Source organism: Thamnophis sirtalis, unplaced genomic scaffold, assembly GCF_051295495.1.
Source record: "Thamnophis sirtalis isolate CommonGarterSnake01/CBP01778 unplaced genomic scaffold, rThaSir2_p1.2 scaffold_10, whole genome shotgun sequence".
Classification (NCBI taxonomy): Eukaryota; Metazoa; Chordata; class Lepidosauria; order Squamata; family Natricidae; genus Thamnophis; species Thamnophis sirtalis.
The window spans coordinates 63,923,823-63,940,911 of record NW_028261390.1 but is presented as its reverse complement, the minus strand read 5'-3'; the positions used below and the strand labels follow the sequence as shown (position 1 = coordinate 63,940,911).

The following is a 17,089-nucleotide window of genomic DNA, read 5'->3' as shown; positions in this document are numbered from 1 at the left end:
CATGCGCGCACAACGCATCCCTGACCGAACTGGCAGTAGCGGCTGCCGGAAGCCACCACGGATCATAGGCCCTTAGAAAGAACCCAGTGCATACGAATGCAACAGCAGCTGAAGAACCTGGCAGTTGTGACTTCCCATTTTTGTGTAACTAATAACCACAACGCCGTAATTTATTATCCTCAAATTTTGAGAAAGTGAAACAAACAAACAAAAAAAGACAAACATGGAATTCGGGATATTTAAGTGTTATTTCATCCTTCTCTCTTTTACAGCACAAAAATAATATAGTCACTAACTTTCCTTTTTAAAAAAAATCTCCAGTAATGCAAAACTTCTCTTCCTAAAACACCCGTTTCCAAACATTCAAGTCATACATCGAAGGGTAGCTTTTTATTTATTTATTTGTTAAAAAATGGTTGGCGGCAACCTTTTGCAACATACAAAACATCTCTATTACACCGATCAACACCCAGCTAGAAAGTGCATTTACTCATCCACCATCAGAGAGCTGGCCAGTCAGAAAAGCGATGGCCCCTCTTCGGAAAAATGCTGTGCAACATAGCAACGCAAGTGAAAGGCCTTTAGTCACTCAAGGGCAATTCCCATCGGCGCAGGAGTTACCGTGAGGCTGCCTGCTTGCTTAGATGCCCTTTAGTGCCCAGACCCTCCTTGATTCCAGTTCCTAGTTAAACAAGGTCATTATCATTTACCGTTTCAGCACCTTCGTCAGAAGTAGCATCCCCACCACGTGTCCTTTTGATGCAAGGACTGGGAATAGGCTAGCCGTGAACTGGTTTACACATGCTTGCTGGTCGCCTGATGACTGACGCGTCAAAATTCTTTTGCACGCGTGAATGGATACCAGAGGCAGTTTTCACATCGTTGAATCAAATACAATACTTATAGAGGCCAGTAGGGGACGTGAGAAATCGGGGTTTCCTGCCGGGTAAATGAGCCATAGTCAATTTGTAGGATCACCCTGTTCCTTTCTTACCCATACTTACATACCTCCATCATCTTCCTTCAACGACCCATATTCCCTTGCAGGGTGGCATCTGGGCAACGGAATGGAGCTAGTAGAGTGTTTACTGGCCCGACGCCCTTCTTGTTGCCGATGCGGATTTTTGCTCAGCAGATACATTCTCATTGTGCCCAGAGAGAGAAATATCGGCCTCTACTTAGGATCGAACCCACAGCCTCCTGATTGTGAGGCGAGAGCTCCACCTCTAGGCCATCGCGCCACTCACTTACATACCTCCATGCTCAGTTTTAAACAAACAAACCATAGTTTCCCCATATATTCAAATTCAGGAAGTGATTTCTTTCAAGCTACAGTACTTTAATTCAACTCAGGGTCAAACCATCTTAGCTGGTTCCCAAAACGAGAACTCTTCGTGTTATATGCCAGGGAGCTGATTTGTTTAAATTGGATTTTGGCCCTTCTTCCTCTTCCTTTTGGCGCTGGTAAGGCTGCAAACCTTGTAAGGCTTGAAACTGGTAGAGTTCCAGGGTTATGTCCCAGTTTCTCTCCCCCGCCCCCATTCCCATACTCAGCTGCCAGGAATTGAACATCGAATAATCAAGTGATTCATCTATATACATGGATGATTATTTGTTGTTCTTATTTGAGCTACAGATCAAAACTTGAGAGCGCTTTGATATGAATACATGTTTTTATTCCTGCCTGATCAGCTGGGTCTTCTTCGGTTGCCCTGCACAGGAAAACGGAGCTGGAAAGCAAGTTAGTGGGTGGGCAGGGAATGGGATTTTGCAGTATCCTTCCCCTGGAGTGGGCAGGGAATGGGGATTTTGCAGTATCCTTCCCCTGGAGTGGGAAGGGAATGGGGATTTTGCAGTATCCTTCCCCCGGAGTAGGATAGGAATGGGGATTTTGCAGTATCCTTCCCCCGGAGTAGGATGGGAATGGAGATTTTGCAGTATCCTTCCCCTGGAATGGGGTGGGAATGGAGATTTTGCAGTATTCTTTCCCCAAGAAGTGGGGAGGGAATGGGGATTTTGCAGTATCCTTCCCCTGGAGTGGGGAAGGAATGGGGATTTTGCAGTATCCTTCCCCTGGAGTGGGAAGGGAATGGGGATTTTACAGTATCCTTTCCCTGGAGTGGGGAAGGAATGGGGATTTTGCAGTATCCTTCCCCCGGAGTGGGGAAGGAATGGGGATTTTGCAGTATCCTTCCCCTGGAGTGGGGAAGGGAATGGGGATTTTGCAGTATCCTTCCCCCGGAGTGGGGAAGGAATGGGGATTTTGCAGTATCCTTCCCCTGGAGTGGGGAAGGAATGGGGATTTTGCAGTATCTTTCCCCTGGAGTGGGAAAGGAATGGGGATTTTGCAGTATCCTTCCTCTGGAGTGTTAATTCTTGTTAAGGGAACCCATTTTTCTGAATGGGAGCTTTTTGCCCGAAGCTAGCAAAAAAATTGTAAAATTGCAGTCATGTGACCATGGGGCGCTGCAACCGGTCAAGAAAGGTGAGCTATCATGGGACCTTGGGCAGGAGGAGAATGACACTTTATGACAGGGGTGTCAAACTCGATTTCATTGAAGGCCGCATCAGTGTTGTATTTGACCGGGGGGGAGGGCATGTGGGCGTGGCCAGAATGGGCACGGCCAGTGTGACGTAACTCGTGTCGGGGCGCCTGTGGTGGCCAAAGCTGTTTCCACAGCAGCTCTGCAGACCAGATCCAGCGCCCAGGCCTTGACACTCCTGCTTTATGACAACCAGAAGTGCTTTGTGAGTTTTAAACAGTGGTGGGATTCAGCCAGTTCGCACCTATTCGGGAGAACCAGTGGGTAACTTTCTAAGCAGTTCAGAGAACCGGTTGTTGGAAGAAATCTCATTTTGTTTTTCCCACTTTACAGGGCTGATCCTGTAAGGAAGGCAGGAAGGAAACATTCTGGTGTTGCTTCTAGCCTCATCTTTATTGCCCTGTTTACAGAAACTGCCTCTCCCGTTAACCCTCATTACATTGTAACAGCTAAGGCGAAGCGCCCATCGGCATGAGTGACATTGAGTGGGCCACACCCACCCAGTCACATGACCACCGAGCCAGGCCTACCCAGCTGATCATTAGGGCAGAGAACCGGTTGTTAAATTATTTGAATCCCAACATTGGTTTTAAAGCACCCATTCAAGGTAACTCTATAAACTGTTGTAAAATGACTGGCAAGAGAATTGTAATCAATTGTAGCCCATTTATTCTACGACATTAAAACTTGATGGGGACCACCGAAAACTGGCCTTTTACAGGTAATCCTCGACTTACGACCACAATCAAGCCCCAAATTTCTGCTGCGAAGTGAGACATTTGCTAAGCGAGAATTTTGCCCCAATTCAAAACCTTTCTTGCCTCCGCCGTTAAGTGAATCACTGCAGTTGATAAATGAGTAACCCCGCTGTTGAGTGAACCTGGCTTCCCTGTTGACTTTGCTTGTTAGAAAGTTGCAAAAATGGATCCCAGGGCCTCGGGACACAGCAATGGTCATAAATGTGGGTCAGTTCCCAAGCATCTGAATTTTGATCAGGTGGCCGTGGGGATGCTGGGAGTGTCGTTAACTATGGAAAACGGTCACACGTTCCTTTTTTCAGTGCTGTTGTAACTTTGAACAGTCCCTAAGTGAACTGTTGTAAACCGAGGACTACCTGTATTTCTTAAGCTAGAAAGTTCAGAGGGATTGTAGGGAAACCAAAAATAGATGTTAGGTTTACCTCTTAGCATTGAAAAACCCTCAACTCTCAGCGACTCTGTGCCTCCCTTATTGATCTTGCAATTTTATCCTCTACTGCAGGGGTGTCAAACTAAAAGGCCCGTGGGCCAGATCCAGCCTGCGGGGTGCTTAGATCTTGCCCATGAGGCCGCCCTGGAAAGAGTGAAGGACTGGCCAACAATGCCTCTGCCAGCGAAAACGGAGCTCGGGAGGGCTGCATGCAGCCGTCCAAGGCTGTGTTTTCAGCCGCGATTGCCTCCTGCAGGCGGTCTGCCGCTGAAAACGGATTTTCAGCCAAGCTGTTTTCCCTGGCGGAGGACTGCAAGAAGCTGTCGCGGCTGAAAAATAGAGCTTGGGGGTCTGCTTTTGCTGGCAGAGGGCTTGGGCCACCACAGGTGCCCCCCTCTCCAACACGAGTGATGTCAAGCTGGCCATGCCCATCCTAGCCACGCCCACCCCAGTCCCCGAGGTCGAACACAACCCTGATGCGGCCGTCACTTAAATCGATTTTGACCACCTCCCCCGCTCCACTTACTTTATCACACTGAACTCATTGTGAGCCTTCAAAATTGCAATCCTTTCCACTCATCCAAAATCCCATTTCTTGCTCATACCTTAAAAATTGAAAAAGACAGAACCCAAGAATTGATTCTTACTGCAGGGGCATAATATTACAGACACTAGGAAACCCCAGAAGATGCCACCCCGTTTTGCTCTCTCTCTGCAGTCCACGGAATCTACTGAAACGTGGAGAATCTGTAGGCCTCTGCACCACTGTTCAATCCACCAGCATGCAGGATCTCTCACACAATCAGGGCTCAGCATAGACTGTTGCTGGCCTCCCGGTCGTAAGTGGAGGATTTTTAAAATCCTCAACACCCACCTGTTCAATCTTCCAAGAGGGAGAAGAACTAAAAATCCCTGCTCGTGTGGGATTCCGCTTATGCGTTTAAACCTTATAGAACTTTGGATTGTGCTTCTTATTCACTCAGCTTATCCAGTTACTCTCGGATAAAGCATGTGACATTGATACAAAACCAGATCTGAAAAAGCAAGAACCACATTTTTTTGGGGTCTCTCTTCGGATGAAGAACAAAACTGTAACTTTTGCAATGAAGCTAACTCGGAGAAATCCCCTAATCGTTTTGTTAAGACTCCAAAGAGCCAGCTTGGTGCTTCCCTGAAAATAAGACCTCCCCATATAATAAGCCCAATTGGGCTTTTGAGCGCATACGCTAAAATAAGCCCCTCCCCCTGAAAATAAGCCCTCCCCCCAAAATATTGCAACAGAGTAGCAGCCATGAGGTTACCACGCTGCACCTCAAAAATAATTAGAGCTCCCCCCAAAATAAGGCCAAGTGCTTATTTCAGGAGTCAAAAGAAAATAAGACTGTCTTATTTTCGGGGAAACTGTGTGTGTGTGTCTGTGCGCACGCACACACACACACACACAGAGTATCTCACAGAAGTGAGTACACCCTCTCACATTTTGTAAATATTTAAGTCTATCTTTTCATGTGACAACACTGAAGAAATGACACTTGGCTACAATGTAAAGTAGTGAGCATACAGCTTGTGTAGCAGTGTAAATGTGCTGTCCCCTCAAAATAACGCAACACACAGCGATTATTGTCTAAACCCCTGGTAACAAAAGTGAGTACAGCCCACATGAAAAGATAGACTTAAATATTTACAAAATGTGTGTATATTACAAAATGGAGATATATATCTATATCTATATAGATATTTAGAAGTGCGTTTGTGTGTGTGTGTGTGTGTATCCACCCAACTCACAAAAAACGGTAAATGGCTGCCCTATAATAAACAGGGAATGTGGATCTGCGGCACGATTTAAGCGAGACTAAAATCCTTTTAAGGGAATGTATGGCTTGGCGTTGCCAATTTGATTTCTTTTTCAACCAGCCGAGGACTCGGAAGGCTGGGCTCAACCAAGGGGAAACACCGTGTGAAATAATCCACAGCCTAAGCCCAGTTCCAAAAATTATTTATCTTTCCTTTTCGTGAGCAACAATTGCCTTTAAAGCAATGATTTCAGATTTCCTCCAGCACGCACAAACCCTTCTCACCTCTACTGCTCTTTTCAGAATCACTCATCCCTTAAAGACCCCTTAAAAACTCACTTCACGGAACGGGCTGGGTAAGGCTTCCTGGAATTCATCAATTTTTTTAATAAAACCCACGTGCGCACTTTACAATACATTTATACCTTCCGTCTTAACATCAGTGCAGGTAGTCCTGGGTTATGACCGGTTGCTTAGCAACCGTTCAAAATTACGATTGGACTTCCCCAGAATTAATTCACCACCCAGTTTCCAAATCCTGAGCGCCAGTCACATCATGGATGCCTGGCAAGTGGCCATTTGTGACATCCTGTGGACTGCGATTTTCTGCAAAATTTATTTATTTATTTGCGGGGAATAGTCCGTTGGCTAAAATAGGTTTGTTTAACGGCCACCGTTTCCACTTAACGCCTGTTGCCATAAAGGTCACAAGATTGGGCGTAGCTCAATCAATTGCAGTCGTAACTGAGGACAACCTGCACTGTAGTTATGGGCCGAATAGGTAGAACAACCAGCATCCCCTGTGATGGATGCCACCCCAGATATGTTAGACAACAACTTACACTATCCCCTGAACAGCATGTAAAAATTTCAAGATGCAAGTTGCAGCCTAAAAATCTAGAAATATGCAGGCTGGGAAAAGCTGCTTTAAGGAACTGCTATCAACTATGGTTCCTGGTTTGGGAGAAGTGGCTTGAGTGAAGTATCTTCCACTGCTCCTGTTCCTTAAGCGGAATATATTCTTGTTTTTCAGATACAGCTTCTTTCCTTCCTCCCTCTGTCTCCTCCCAGCAATGAACCGCCTAGTCCCCGTGATGGCGAACCTGTGGCATCCCTGTGCATGCGGAGCCATTTGTTAGGGCGCACGAAGTGTCGCCCTGTCACCTCCAGAGCGTACATGCGCGCTGGCCAGCTGATTTTGGCCTCCTTTTCGGGCTGTTTTTCGTCCTCCGGAGGCTTCCTTGAACCTTAAGTTCAGGAACGGACTTCCGGTTTGCTCGTACTGCCGTTTTTTGCTCCCCGGAGCCTTTTTGCCCTCCGGAGGCATGTGGGCACGCCTACACAACCCCCCCTGTGCTCCCCTCCCCTTGCTCCCCAAAAAGTTAGCCATCACTGATTTAGTCTGATAGTGACCTTTAGTAATGGAATGGGAACTCGCCACGGCCAACTCGCTGCACGACAACCCGACATGGCCAACTCACCATGCAACCACTCAACAATTCCGTTTAATTATTGTCATCCAAGTTTCATTTTTGTCCTTCCTTTAGCATCCTTTAATGATTCTATTTCTATCCCTTCGATCTAAGTGCCACTCTTGTCCCATGGCGAGTTGGCTGTGGCAAGTTGTCGTAGGCCCCCTACTGGTTGTCGCATAGATTGCTCTCATTTTGAGTGGTCTTAATTTTTGAGGAGGGACACTCGTGAATCGTTTAAGAAACTCAACAACTCCACATGGAACCGTCTGAAAAAAAAAATCACTGCTGAATAGGAATGGGTGAAGAAATGGTCCTTAACGGCGATGCAAGCATCTATCCAACATTATACCTCAATTCGGTGGAGTCACCCGATGAATGTGAGTCTCTATACATTTGTTCTTTTTCTTTGCGGACTTAAGACGGGAGAATCTTCTAGACATAAGTTAGGAGTTTTAGTCAACGATTAAGCAATGATCCTGCGTGGGCTGTATTGGTCAGATCTACAGAGTAGTCAGTTAAAAGTGTTGGTCAGGATCCATTCTGGCATGGAGAAAGTCACAAGTCTTCCCAATCATTCCCTTGACTGGTAAAATAAAATATATCCAGATTCTGAATTTTTTGATATATCGGACGTCAAACCGTAGAACTCTTCAATAGCTTGCGCATCAATTTTCTAAGGGAGAGAAAAGGAAAGAGAGAGACGCTATCAAACGTTTCAGGAATGCTGAAACGGACGTCATGTTTACAGCGATGGGATTTGGCCTCAGGTTTCAGCAAAGCAGACAAGCGGGTGCAAAATAGTTACTCTTTCCATATACTTTGTACTTGCAATATGTACCGTATTTTTCGGAGTATAAGACACACGTTCCCCCCCCCAAAAAAAGAGGCTGAAAATCTGGGTGCGTCTTATACATGGAATACAGCATTTTTGGCCTCCTGAAACTCCGCCCCCTTCACAAAAATGGACATGCAGAGGGTTTGGTAGGTCTGCAAAGTGCTCCTGGGAGCTGAGGGGAGGCAAAGATGAGCTAAAAACGGGTCGTTTTGGCTCATTTTTGCCTCCCCCAAGCCTCCAGGAGCAGCCTACAAGCCTCCCAAAGGAGGCTTTCTGTGACAATATGACTGCAACAACATGATCGAAGTTCCACCTGGGTTTTAGAAGTGTCTCCTTCGACTGCACAACAGATGGTCCTTGACTTATGACTGTCAATGAGGCTGAAATTATGGTCATAGGTTAGGCTGGTTATTAAGAGCGTCAACAAATGACCACACCCTATTTTGCAACGTTTTTCTTAAGGTGGGCATTAAGTGAATCGCTGCAATCATTAAAGAAATGCCATGGGCATTAAGGGAATATGGCAAATAGAAGCAAATCCATGTCGGCAGTGGGTGATTTTTGCTGGAAACCAAATTAAATGTTCATTTCCAGCGAAAATGTAAATCGTGATCAAGTACATCGGTTGTTACAAAGGGCCGTAAATGCGTGTTAGTTGCCAAGTGCCCAAAATGCGATTTCACAAGGTGGGAGGGGGGGATCTGAATCTGGGCTGGGAGTAGCCTTGGGGAGGTAGCTTTGAATGGTTGCTAAGCAACGGTTTGTAAGTTGAGGACTGTGAGTATTGTAGCGGCCATCTTCGCTTTTTTTTTTTTTTAAAAAATCACTCCTTGTAGGCAACTGTTGAAAAAAACACGGAATAATTCCTCCAAATCACAAGGGGAAGAGGGGATAGTATATCTAACGAGTTGGCGGAGGAATATTGGGAGTTGAAACCCGCACATCTTAAAGTCGACCAGGTGGAGAAACTTAGAATAATAAGAATTTTGCTTTCAGCAAATGAAATGAGTGGGCTCAATCAATAGCAATAGTTAGACTTATATAGCGCTTCATAGGGCTTTCAGCCCTCTCTAAGCGGTTTACAGAGTCAGCATATTGCCCCCAACAACAATCCGGGTCCTCATTTTACCCACCTCGGAAGGATGGAAGGCTGAGTCAACCCTGAGCCGGTGAGATTTGAACAGCCGAACTGCAGAACTGCAGTCAGCTGAAGTAGCCTGCAGTGCTGCATTTAACCATTGCGCCACCTCAAGGCTCGGTCGGTTGGCTTAAAATTGTCGATTTACTCACCTCTACAATATCATCATCAAACAATAGCCAGAAGCCATGACTTTTCACAATGGTGATATAGTGTCCACGGTTAGGGCCGCTGGAAGGAAGGAAGGAAGGAAGGAAGGAAGGAAGGAAGGAAGGAAGGAAGGAAGGAAGGAAGGAGGAAGAAGGGAGGGATGGAGGGAGGAAGAAGGGAGGGACAGAGGGAGGGAGGGAAGAAGGGAGAAAAGGAGGGAAGAAAGAAGGAAGGAGGGAGGGAGGGAAGAAGGGAGAAAGGGAGGGAAAGAAGAAGGAAGGAGGGAGGGAGAGAAGAAGGGAGGGAGGAAGGAAGGAAGGGGGGAAGAAAGGGGGGTGGGAGGGAAGAAGGAAGGAAGAAAGGAAGGAAGGAGGGAAGAAGGAAGGAGGAAGGGAAGAAGGGAGGAAGAAAGGAAGGAAGGAAGGAAGAAGGAAGGAGGGAGGGAAGAAAGGAGGAAGAAAGGAAGGAAAGAGGAAGGAAGGAGAGAAGGAAGGAGGGAGGGAGGGAAGGAAGGAGGGAGGGAAGAAGGAAGGAAGGAAAGAAAAAAAACACAAATTAAAATTAAAAGACCAGAATCCTAGAGAATTCTCTAAAAGCAAAAGTCATGGAAGTACGGAAGAGCCACTGGTGCTAGTGAAGCCCCACCCTAGCTCTGGGGATAAAAGGCAGGGGGCGGAGATGAATAGATGTGGCAGACAACTATTCATCTCCCTGCCGGTCCGAATTGTTAGCCTGTGGTGAGAGAGAAACTGTCAGGCCTGCAGCCATCTTTTCTTTTGGATCTTTGGCCTGCCACACTTTCTATTATTCTACTATGAAATTTTCTATTGTGGGGAAATGGGAGGGGGGATTGCACGGAGTTAGATGATAGGTAGCCATAACAACATTCTTTCTAGAAAGCCAAGGTCATCCTTTGTCTTTGCACCTCTGCACCTGACCGGAACTGGATGGGTGGAACTGCCAGCGTGGCAGTGGGAGATCGGACCATGTGATGGACTTGTGGGTGCGGGGGGCAAGATCTTGAACTTTCAACTGGGTGGGGAAAAACCGGGAAGCTTTCAGATTCGGGTTTTCCCAGATGTGCCAACATGGCTCTCTTAATAAATTGGGAGGTCTGAGCAATACTTTGCCTTGGGCTCAGATTTAATTTTGGATGCTATTCGGGACGCTGACGGAAACTATTTGCCGGGAATGCTGGGGCTCCTAATTAAAGGAATATTTGAGTGGACTTCAGAGGGTCTGCTGTGTTTGGGGAGCTGGGCCAGACCAGTATTCCCCAGATTCTCATCATTTCTATCCACAGTTTGCTTACCACCAGGATGGCCTGCAGGGAGAGGGGGCCAAAAAAAATGTCAAGGTTGATTTGCCATGTCATGCTGGCTGGATTTCTTTCTTTCTGACCTTTTTAAAAACAGACCATTTAAAATGAACAACCACGACAACAAAAACCCTCTTCACTAAAAAAAGAAAAAAAAGAAAATGACATTTGAATCTTTGTGTGTTGTTGGGGGAACTGAATCATCTCTTTGCGCTTATTTGCACTGACAGGGCCAATGACGAGAGCCAGATCAAGGGCAGCAGCTTCACATGCTGGTCCTGTGACTATTTTTCTCACCTGGCTCATTGTTGGTGAGAGGAATCTCTGGATTTAACAACGCAGGAAATGTCCTGGTTTGGCTCCCCTCCCGTAGTTTAGACAGCAGGGAGTTCTCTCTGTCTCCAGGCATCTCTTCATCAACCTAGCTTGGACTCCGAATACAATGAAAAGCTGCCACTGTAGGAAGTTAGCACCCACCCCCTCTCCTAGAAGAATGAAATAACCCTAGGAAATATTGAAAAGGCAGAATATTACATTTCCCCGGATAAGAAATGGAGAAACATGGTTTTTAGGCAGGAAACAAACTTAACAGCCCCCACCTTTGTCAATGGGCCATTAAAATGCCTGAGCCGGTCTATTCTACATAACAAAGATCTCCCCCTTTCAGCTCCAGGATGGTGGGATTAAGGCATGATAGTATTAGCCCGTTACCCATCTCACCACAGGGCACCTAGGAAGAAGCAATGCTCAACCAAACGTGGACTCAAAACACAGCCTGTTTGAGAGTTGCCCCATGGGAGTCTGACAACCAATCAGAATGACATTTCTTACACAGGAACAGGAAACAGAGAGGTGGGGCCGAACAGAGAGTATATAAAAAAAAAAAAACAACTCAGGAACTCTCATCAAGCGCCTTCTTTTTCTTCTTCACCCAACATCTGGAAGTATGTGATCCCCCTTTTCTGTTCAGGAGCTTAAGCCACGTGGTCCTGTCCACCATTAAAACCATCTTTCCAAGCAGCCTCCATGTTTCCAGTGTCTTTTCTCCCACTTGGAACTGAACCCAGATGGACATTTCTCCCAACACCACAATGGAATGGGTTAAGTAAGCTACCTGTATCCAGATCAACTATTATCTTAAGCGTCTTATTTTTTTATTTTAATGGAATAAAAATATATAACAAAAAGTATTCAAGCTGGGGGCTGAAAGATGAATGAGTAATGAACATTGGAAGGCTGCCACCTCTTCATTACTCATTCATCTTTCAGCCCCCCAGCTTGTTATACATAGGGCCCTTATTTTCTTATCAAGGCTCTTAATGAATTTGAATGTCCACCGTCTCAATCCCAGCATTAAAGACACCGAACCCCCTGAACCCCACATCAGCCAATGAAGAAAAACGTGTCATCCGCAGAAAAACCAGGCGTTTTGGACTGAGAACCAAACTGTTCGGAAATAGTTTGTTTGTTAGGATGAGACCAGAATATCTAGTCCAATGTTTTGCATGTAAGCAACCAGCCAACCAACCATCATTTGTCTGAATTTAAAAACGAAGGACAAAATGAGTGTATCTTAACTAGGCTATTTGTCTCCAGCACTGTCCTAAACTAGGAAACAGCACGAAGCTGAGTCCTCGTCCCGACAAAACCCTTTTATTTAATTGACAGTAAATTCCTCTCTAGCAAAGTCTTTCCTCTCCCACGGTCTTTCAAGATAGTTCACAATTACCGGCCTTTATCAGGCTTGGAGAGCGGCCAGGCTGATATCTTTCAGACGCCGCAATGCTTGGCAAGAATGCAGGAATGAACTAATAGTCTCCTGCAAACTCCACTCCCCTTTCGCTCCTCTTTTATTACCTCTGGGAGGGGCCATTCACCATCCACCTGTGGCCTTACTCCCAAGTCGAACCCCTGTTCTTTAGCTGTTCCCTTCGTCTGGCAACTCTGCGCATGCACACACTGGGAACAGGCTCCAGCTGTTTGTCTGCCTCACTGATGTCTGACTCTGAAGGCAGCTGATAACTGTCAGACGGCCCTGGCCCCCTCTCTGCCTCCGACACAGAGCCTTCATCAGAGCCTCCCCCAATAGCAATAGCAATAGCAGTTAGACTTATATACCGCTTCATAGGGCTTTCAGCCCTCTCTAAGCGGTTTACAGAGTCAGCATATCGCCCCCGCAATCTGGGTCCTCATTTTACTCACCTCGGAAGGATGGAAGGCTGAGTCAACCCTGAGCCGATGAAATTTGAACTGCTGAAATGCAGATAGCAGTCAGCTGAAGTGGCTTGCAGTACTGCACTCTACCCACTGCGCCACCTCGGCTCTCCCCATACTCCAGGACTGGCCCATGTTCCTCCCCAACCTCCTCACTGTCCGAATCTGCTGCCAGTTCCGCTGGCAGGCCACAACAAGCACAGGAGAGAGAAAAAAATGTCCCTTTCCTTCCTTCTCACTAAGTCAATCCGTAGTCCTTTAAAAGATATTATCTCTCTGACAGCTCTTATCAGCTAAACTGTGCTCCTGCACTAGGCAGAAGGCTCCATGTGAAGGTTTTGTGATGGGACAAATTGCCCAACTTTGGGGAATGTGGAAAAGGGATCAGTTAGTTTTCTAAGAATAGGTCATTTCCACACCTGAATATTTCATGGATTGTATGGGAGCAGTGCTCGGGTTACACAAGATATGTTTAGTGTGACCTTGTGTTTATTGCAGAGAAGCGAAAGCTGCCAGCCAAATTCTCCTCATACACAAACATGTTTTGTAGCTGCCAGAGTACACACAAAATTGGTTATGCAAACATCTGTATTCTGACAGATGGTGAAAAAGAGAAGAGACGTTTTCATTTGTTTCGTTCTCACTAAAATGCAGGTGGGAATTTTTTTTGTGGGGGCTAAAGATCAATACAGAAGCCTTTATCTCTTCCTTCCAAAAATCTGAGCAGGCTGATTGCCTTTTCTGTCTGGCTTTCAACCCAACCAATTTATCTCCTGCAATAATTATTGAGTCTGTCATCTGCACCTCCAAAACTGTCTGGTTTGGCTCTGCAACCCAACAAGACAGACACAGACTTCAGAGGATCATTAGAACTGCAGAAAAAACAATGGCTACCAACCTGCCTTCCATTGAGGACCTGTATACTGCAAGAGTCAAAAAGAGGGCTGGGAAAATATCTACAGACCCCTCACATCCTGGACATAAATTGTTTCAACTCCTACTCTCAAAACGACAGTATGGGGCACTGCACACCAAGACAACTAGACACAAGGACCGTTTTTCCCTGAATGCCATCACTCTGCTAAACAAATAATTCCCTCAACACTGTCAAATTATCTACTAAGACTGTATTATTCTTATCATCCTTCCTAGTACCTATCTCTTCCCACTTACGACTATAACCATGTTGCTTGTATCTTTACAATTTATACTGCTTTATTTGTTTCCTAGTACGATTTGATTGCTTATTAGTAACCTACAACTATCACTAAGGGTTGTATCTTATGATTCTTGATGAATGTATTTTATTTTTCTTTATGTACACTGAGAGCACATGCACCAAAGACAAATTCCATGTGTGTCCAACCACACTTGGCCAATAAAGAATTCTATTCTATTCTATTCTATTCTATTCTATTCTATTCTACTCTACTCCTATTTTATGCTATGGTTTGGTTTAGGTTTAGGTTTCATTTTATTTATATGCCGCCCTATTCCCTGGGGGACTCAGGGAGGCGCACAAACACAAGGAGGGAAAGGGAAACACAAAAACTACAAATACAAGGCATTTAAAAACAACCAACAGCCACACGATTCGAGAGGGGAAGGGAACTCATCAACCCCAGGCCTGCCGACACAGCCAGGTTTTAATGGCTTTTCGGAAGGCCTGGAGAGAGGTGAGGGTCCGAATCTCGGCGTGGAGTTCGTTCCAAAGGGCCGGAGCTGCCACAGAGAAGTCCCTCCCCCGGGTGATAGCCAGGTGGCATTGGCTGGTAGATGGAACCCGGAGGAGGCCTGCCCTGTGTGATCTAATGGGTCTTTGGGAGGTAATTGGCAGCAGGCAGTCTCTCAAGTATTTGTATTGGGCCTCCAAAAATTGGTTAATTAACCCATACGTGGAGTCTCCCACAGCGCACAGAGAAAGATTATGCTATGCTATAATATATAAATACATAAATTTTAGAACCTCCCAAGGACCATAGAAAGATATTATCATTTTAACTTTACAAGCTTGCCTACTTATGAATGCCTCAGGTGCACCTGGATATATAAAAACTCTTTGGTGTAAGAGAAAGGAACCTTATTTTGGCTTCCGTATGGATAGGCACTCGAGTGAGCCATAGAGAGTTATTCCTTTATTCCTTACGCCGGGTTTAACTTCCTGGCAGAGCCCAGAGTGCAATTTACCTGCCACAGTGAACGACAACAGCCACCAAGTCATACATGCGGTCCAAGTTGATGGCGTCTCCCGATGTATTGAAGAGTCGTAGCTCCAGCGGGAAGACCACTCGGTAGGAGAGCTTGGTGTACCGGTGTAGCTGCTCCATGTACTTGAACCGTTTCAGGTGCAAGGCGAGGATCATTGGAAGCTTCTTCACCCTCATCCTATAAAGTCAAAAGACCCAGATTGTTGAGGGGAAATATGCTGAACGAGGCTTCCCAAGAGCATGAAGCAAACTCCTTGTTCCGACAAAAAACCCTTTTATCAATTGACTGTGAATTCTGCTCATTCGCATCCAGCAAAGTCTTTCAAGGGAGGATTTACAGCCACAGACCTTATCTGGCTTGGAGAGCTGCCAGGCCGATATCTGCAATACTCGGCAAGGAGTCTCGGAGAGTCACGAACCAATTAAGTGAACTAATTGTCTCCTGCAAACTCCACTCCCCTTTCGCTCCTCTTTTATTTCCTCTGGGAGGGGCCATTCATTGTCCACCTGTGGCCTTACTCCCAAGTCGACCCCTGTTTTTTAGCTGTTCTCTTCGTCTGGCAACTCTGCGCATGCGCACACTGGGAACAGGCTCCAGCTGTTCATCTGCCTCCCTGATGTCTGACTCTGAAGGCAGCTGATAACTATCAGATGGCCATGACATCCTCTCTGCCTCTTGACACAGAGCCCTCATCAGAGCCTTCCCCAGACTGCAGGAGTGGCCCATCTTCCTCCCCAACCTCCTCCTGTCCAAATCTGGCACCCTACAACAACTCTATATATCTCTTAGAGAGTGCTATAAAGCACTGTGAAGTGGTATATAAGTCTAAGCGCTATTGCTATTATCTGAAATGTTATTCCAACGTAGGTTGAAGAAATCACAGCAAAAATATACTGGGTCTTCAGCAAGGACCTAGAGCCAAAAAGATTTCAGTTTGCTTTAATTGCCGCTTGAAAATCTATCCCAGAAGGCAACTTAAGTTGCACAGCGATAAGCAAACCCTTTTTACATACCGTTTCTGAGCCTCCTGCTTGCTGCAGCAAGTCTCACAGTAGTATTTCTGTTCACTGCACAACGTTTCGGTGTTGCTGAAGTCTCTGAAAAATGACAGAGGTACCAATTGTTAGATGTCTTTGAATAGCACAGACACGGCGGTGAATCCCTTTTGGGAATAGGGCGGCATACAAGTTTAATAAACCTAAACCTAATTGTTTTATTACGCCTGGCTTCAGGGTAGCTTCACGCCAGAGGTGGGTTCCTACCAGTTCGCACCTATTCGGTAGAACCGGTTCGTCAAATCTACCGAACCGGTTAGAAGAGGTTCCACCAGTGGACTCGGAAAGCAGGCCACACCTACAGAAGAGGTTCCAAAATTTTTGGAAACCCACCACTGGTCCTTGGATGTGATTATTCTACACTATCATGCTCCTATTTATAAAACTCAGTGCCTCTGTGAAAGGTAAGGATGACTACTGCGTTTGTGGTGCAATCAGAGCATTGCGTGTGTTGAAGTTGTTTTAACGCAAACCAAAGATGCCTTTTAAAAAACAAGTTTACATCATATTCTTATGCATGCCAGTGCTGTGTGTGAGGTAATTTAAGGTGGTTCTGACAAGTGTCGTCGGCATCTTCATATCCGGTCACATGGGTGGCAAGCCACTCCCATCCGGTCACATGGGCGGCAAGCCACTCCCACAAAGGAGGCCACACCCACAGAGTAGGTTCGAACAATTTTTGAAACCCACCACTGCTTCCCGCTCACTGTTGAGTAGGGGATTGACTCATACTGGTGCATGCACCAACAGCAAGCCTGGGAGGCTGTTACACAAATGTCAAGTGTGCAACTCCCTTCTTGCTGTAATTTCTTTACCTGTTCACTTATTTGACAAATACATACAGCCACCTAATTTAGCATGGCCTGTAAGGCGGTTAACAGAAACGCGGACATATAAAACAGTAAAAAGCCATACAAGATTCCAAATTTAAAAAAAAAACTATTAACATTTTCTAAATTTCTTTCTAACATTTTTCTTTCTTTCTAACTCCCCACCCCCCTTGCTTTTCCTGGACTTTATTAATGCTTTTGTAATGTTTCCCCATTGTTTTCCCACTGTCAAACAGTGAAAACCCTAGAGATGACATTATACTCAGAAAAATACGATACATCACTTTTTTTTCTTTTCGTAACCCACTTATCTTTAATGACTGTAAAGCAAAAACAATGCGG

At 45.8% G+C, this 17,089-nt stretch overlaps 1 protein-coding gene across 1 annotated transcript in view; it reads right to left on the bottom strand.

The window, feature by feature from the left end:
- Positions 1–224: 224 nt before the first annotated feature.
- USP46 (ubiquitin specific peptidase 46) overlaps positions 225–17,089 on the bottom strand; it is a 41,539-nt gene continuing 24,674 nt past the window's right edge. Inside the window, exons 6-9 of the mRNA XM_087724748.1 lie at positions 15,876–15,959; positions 14,842–15,039; positions 9,125–9,203; positions 225–7,672 (exon numbers count right to left, since the gene is read on the bottom strand). Of these exons, the coding sequence (XP_087580874.1) occupies positions 7,571–7,672; positions 9,125–9,203; positions 14,842–15,039; positions 15,876–15,959 (463 nt within the window). The 3' untranslated portion in view covers positions 225–7,570. The remainder of the gene's footprint in view (positions 7,673–9,124; positions 9,204–14,841; positions 15,040–15,875; positions 15,960–17,089) is intronic.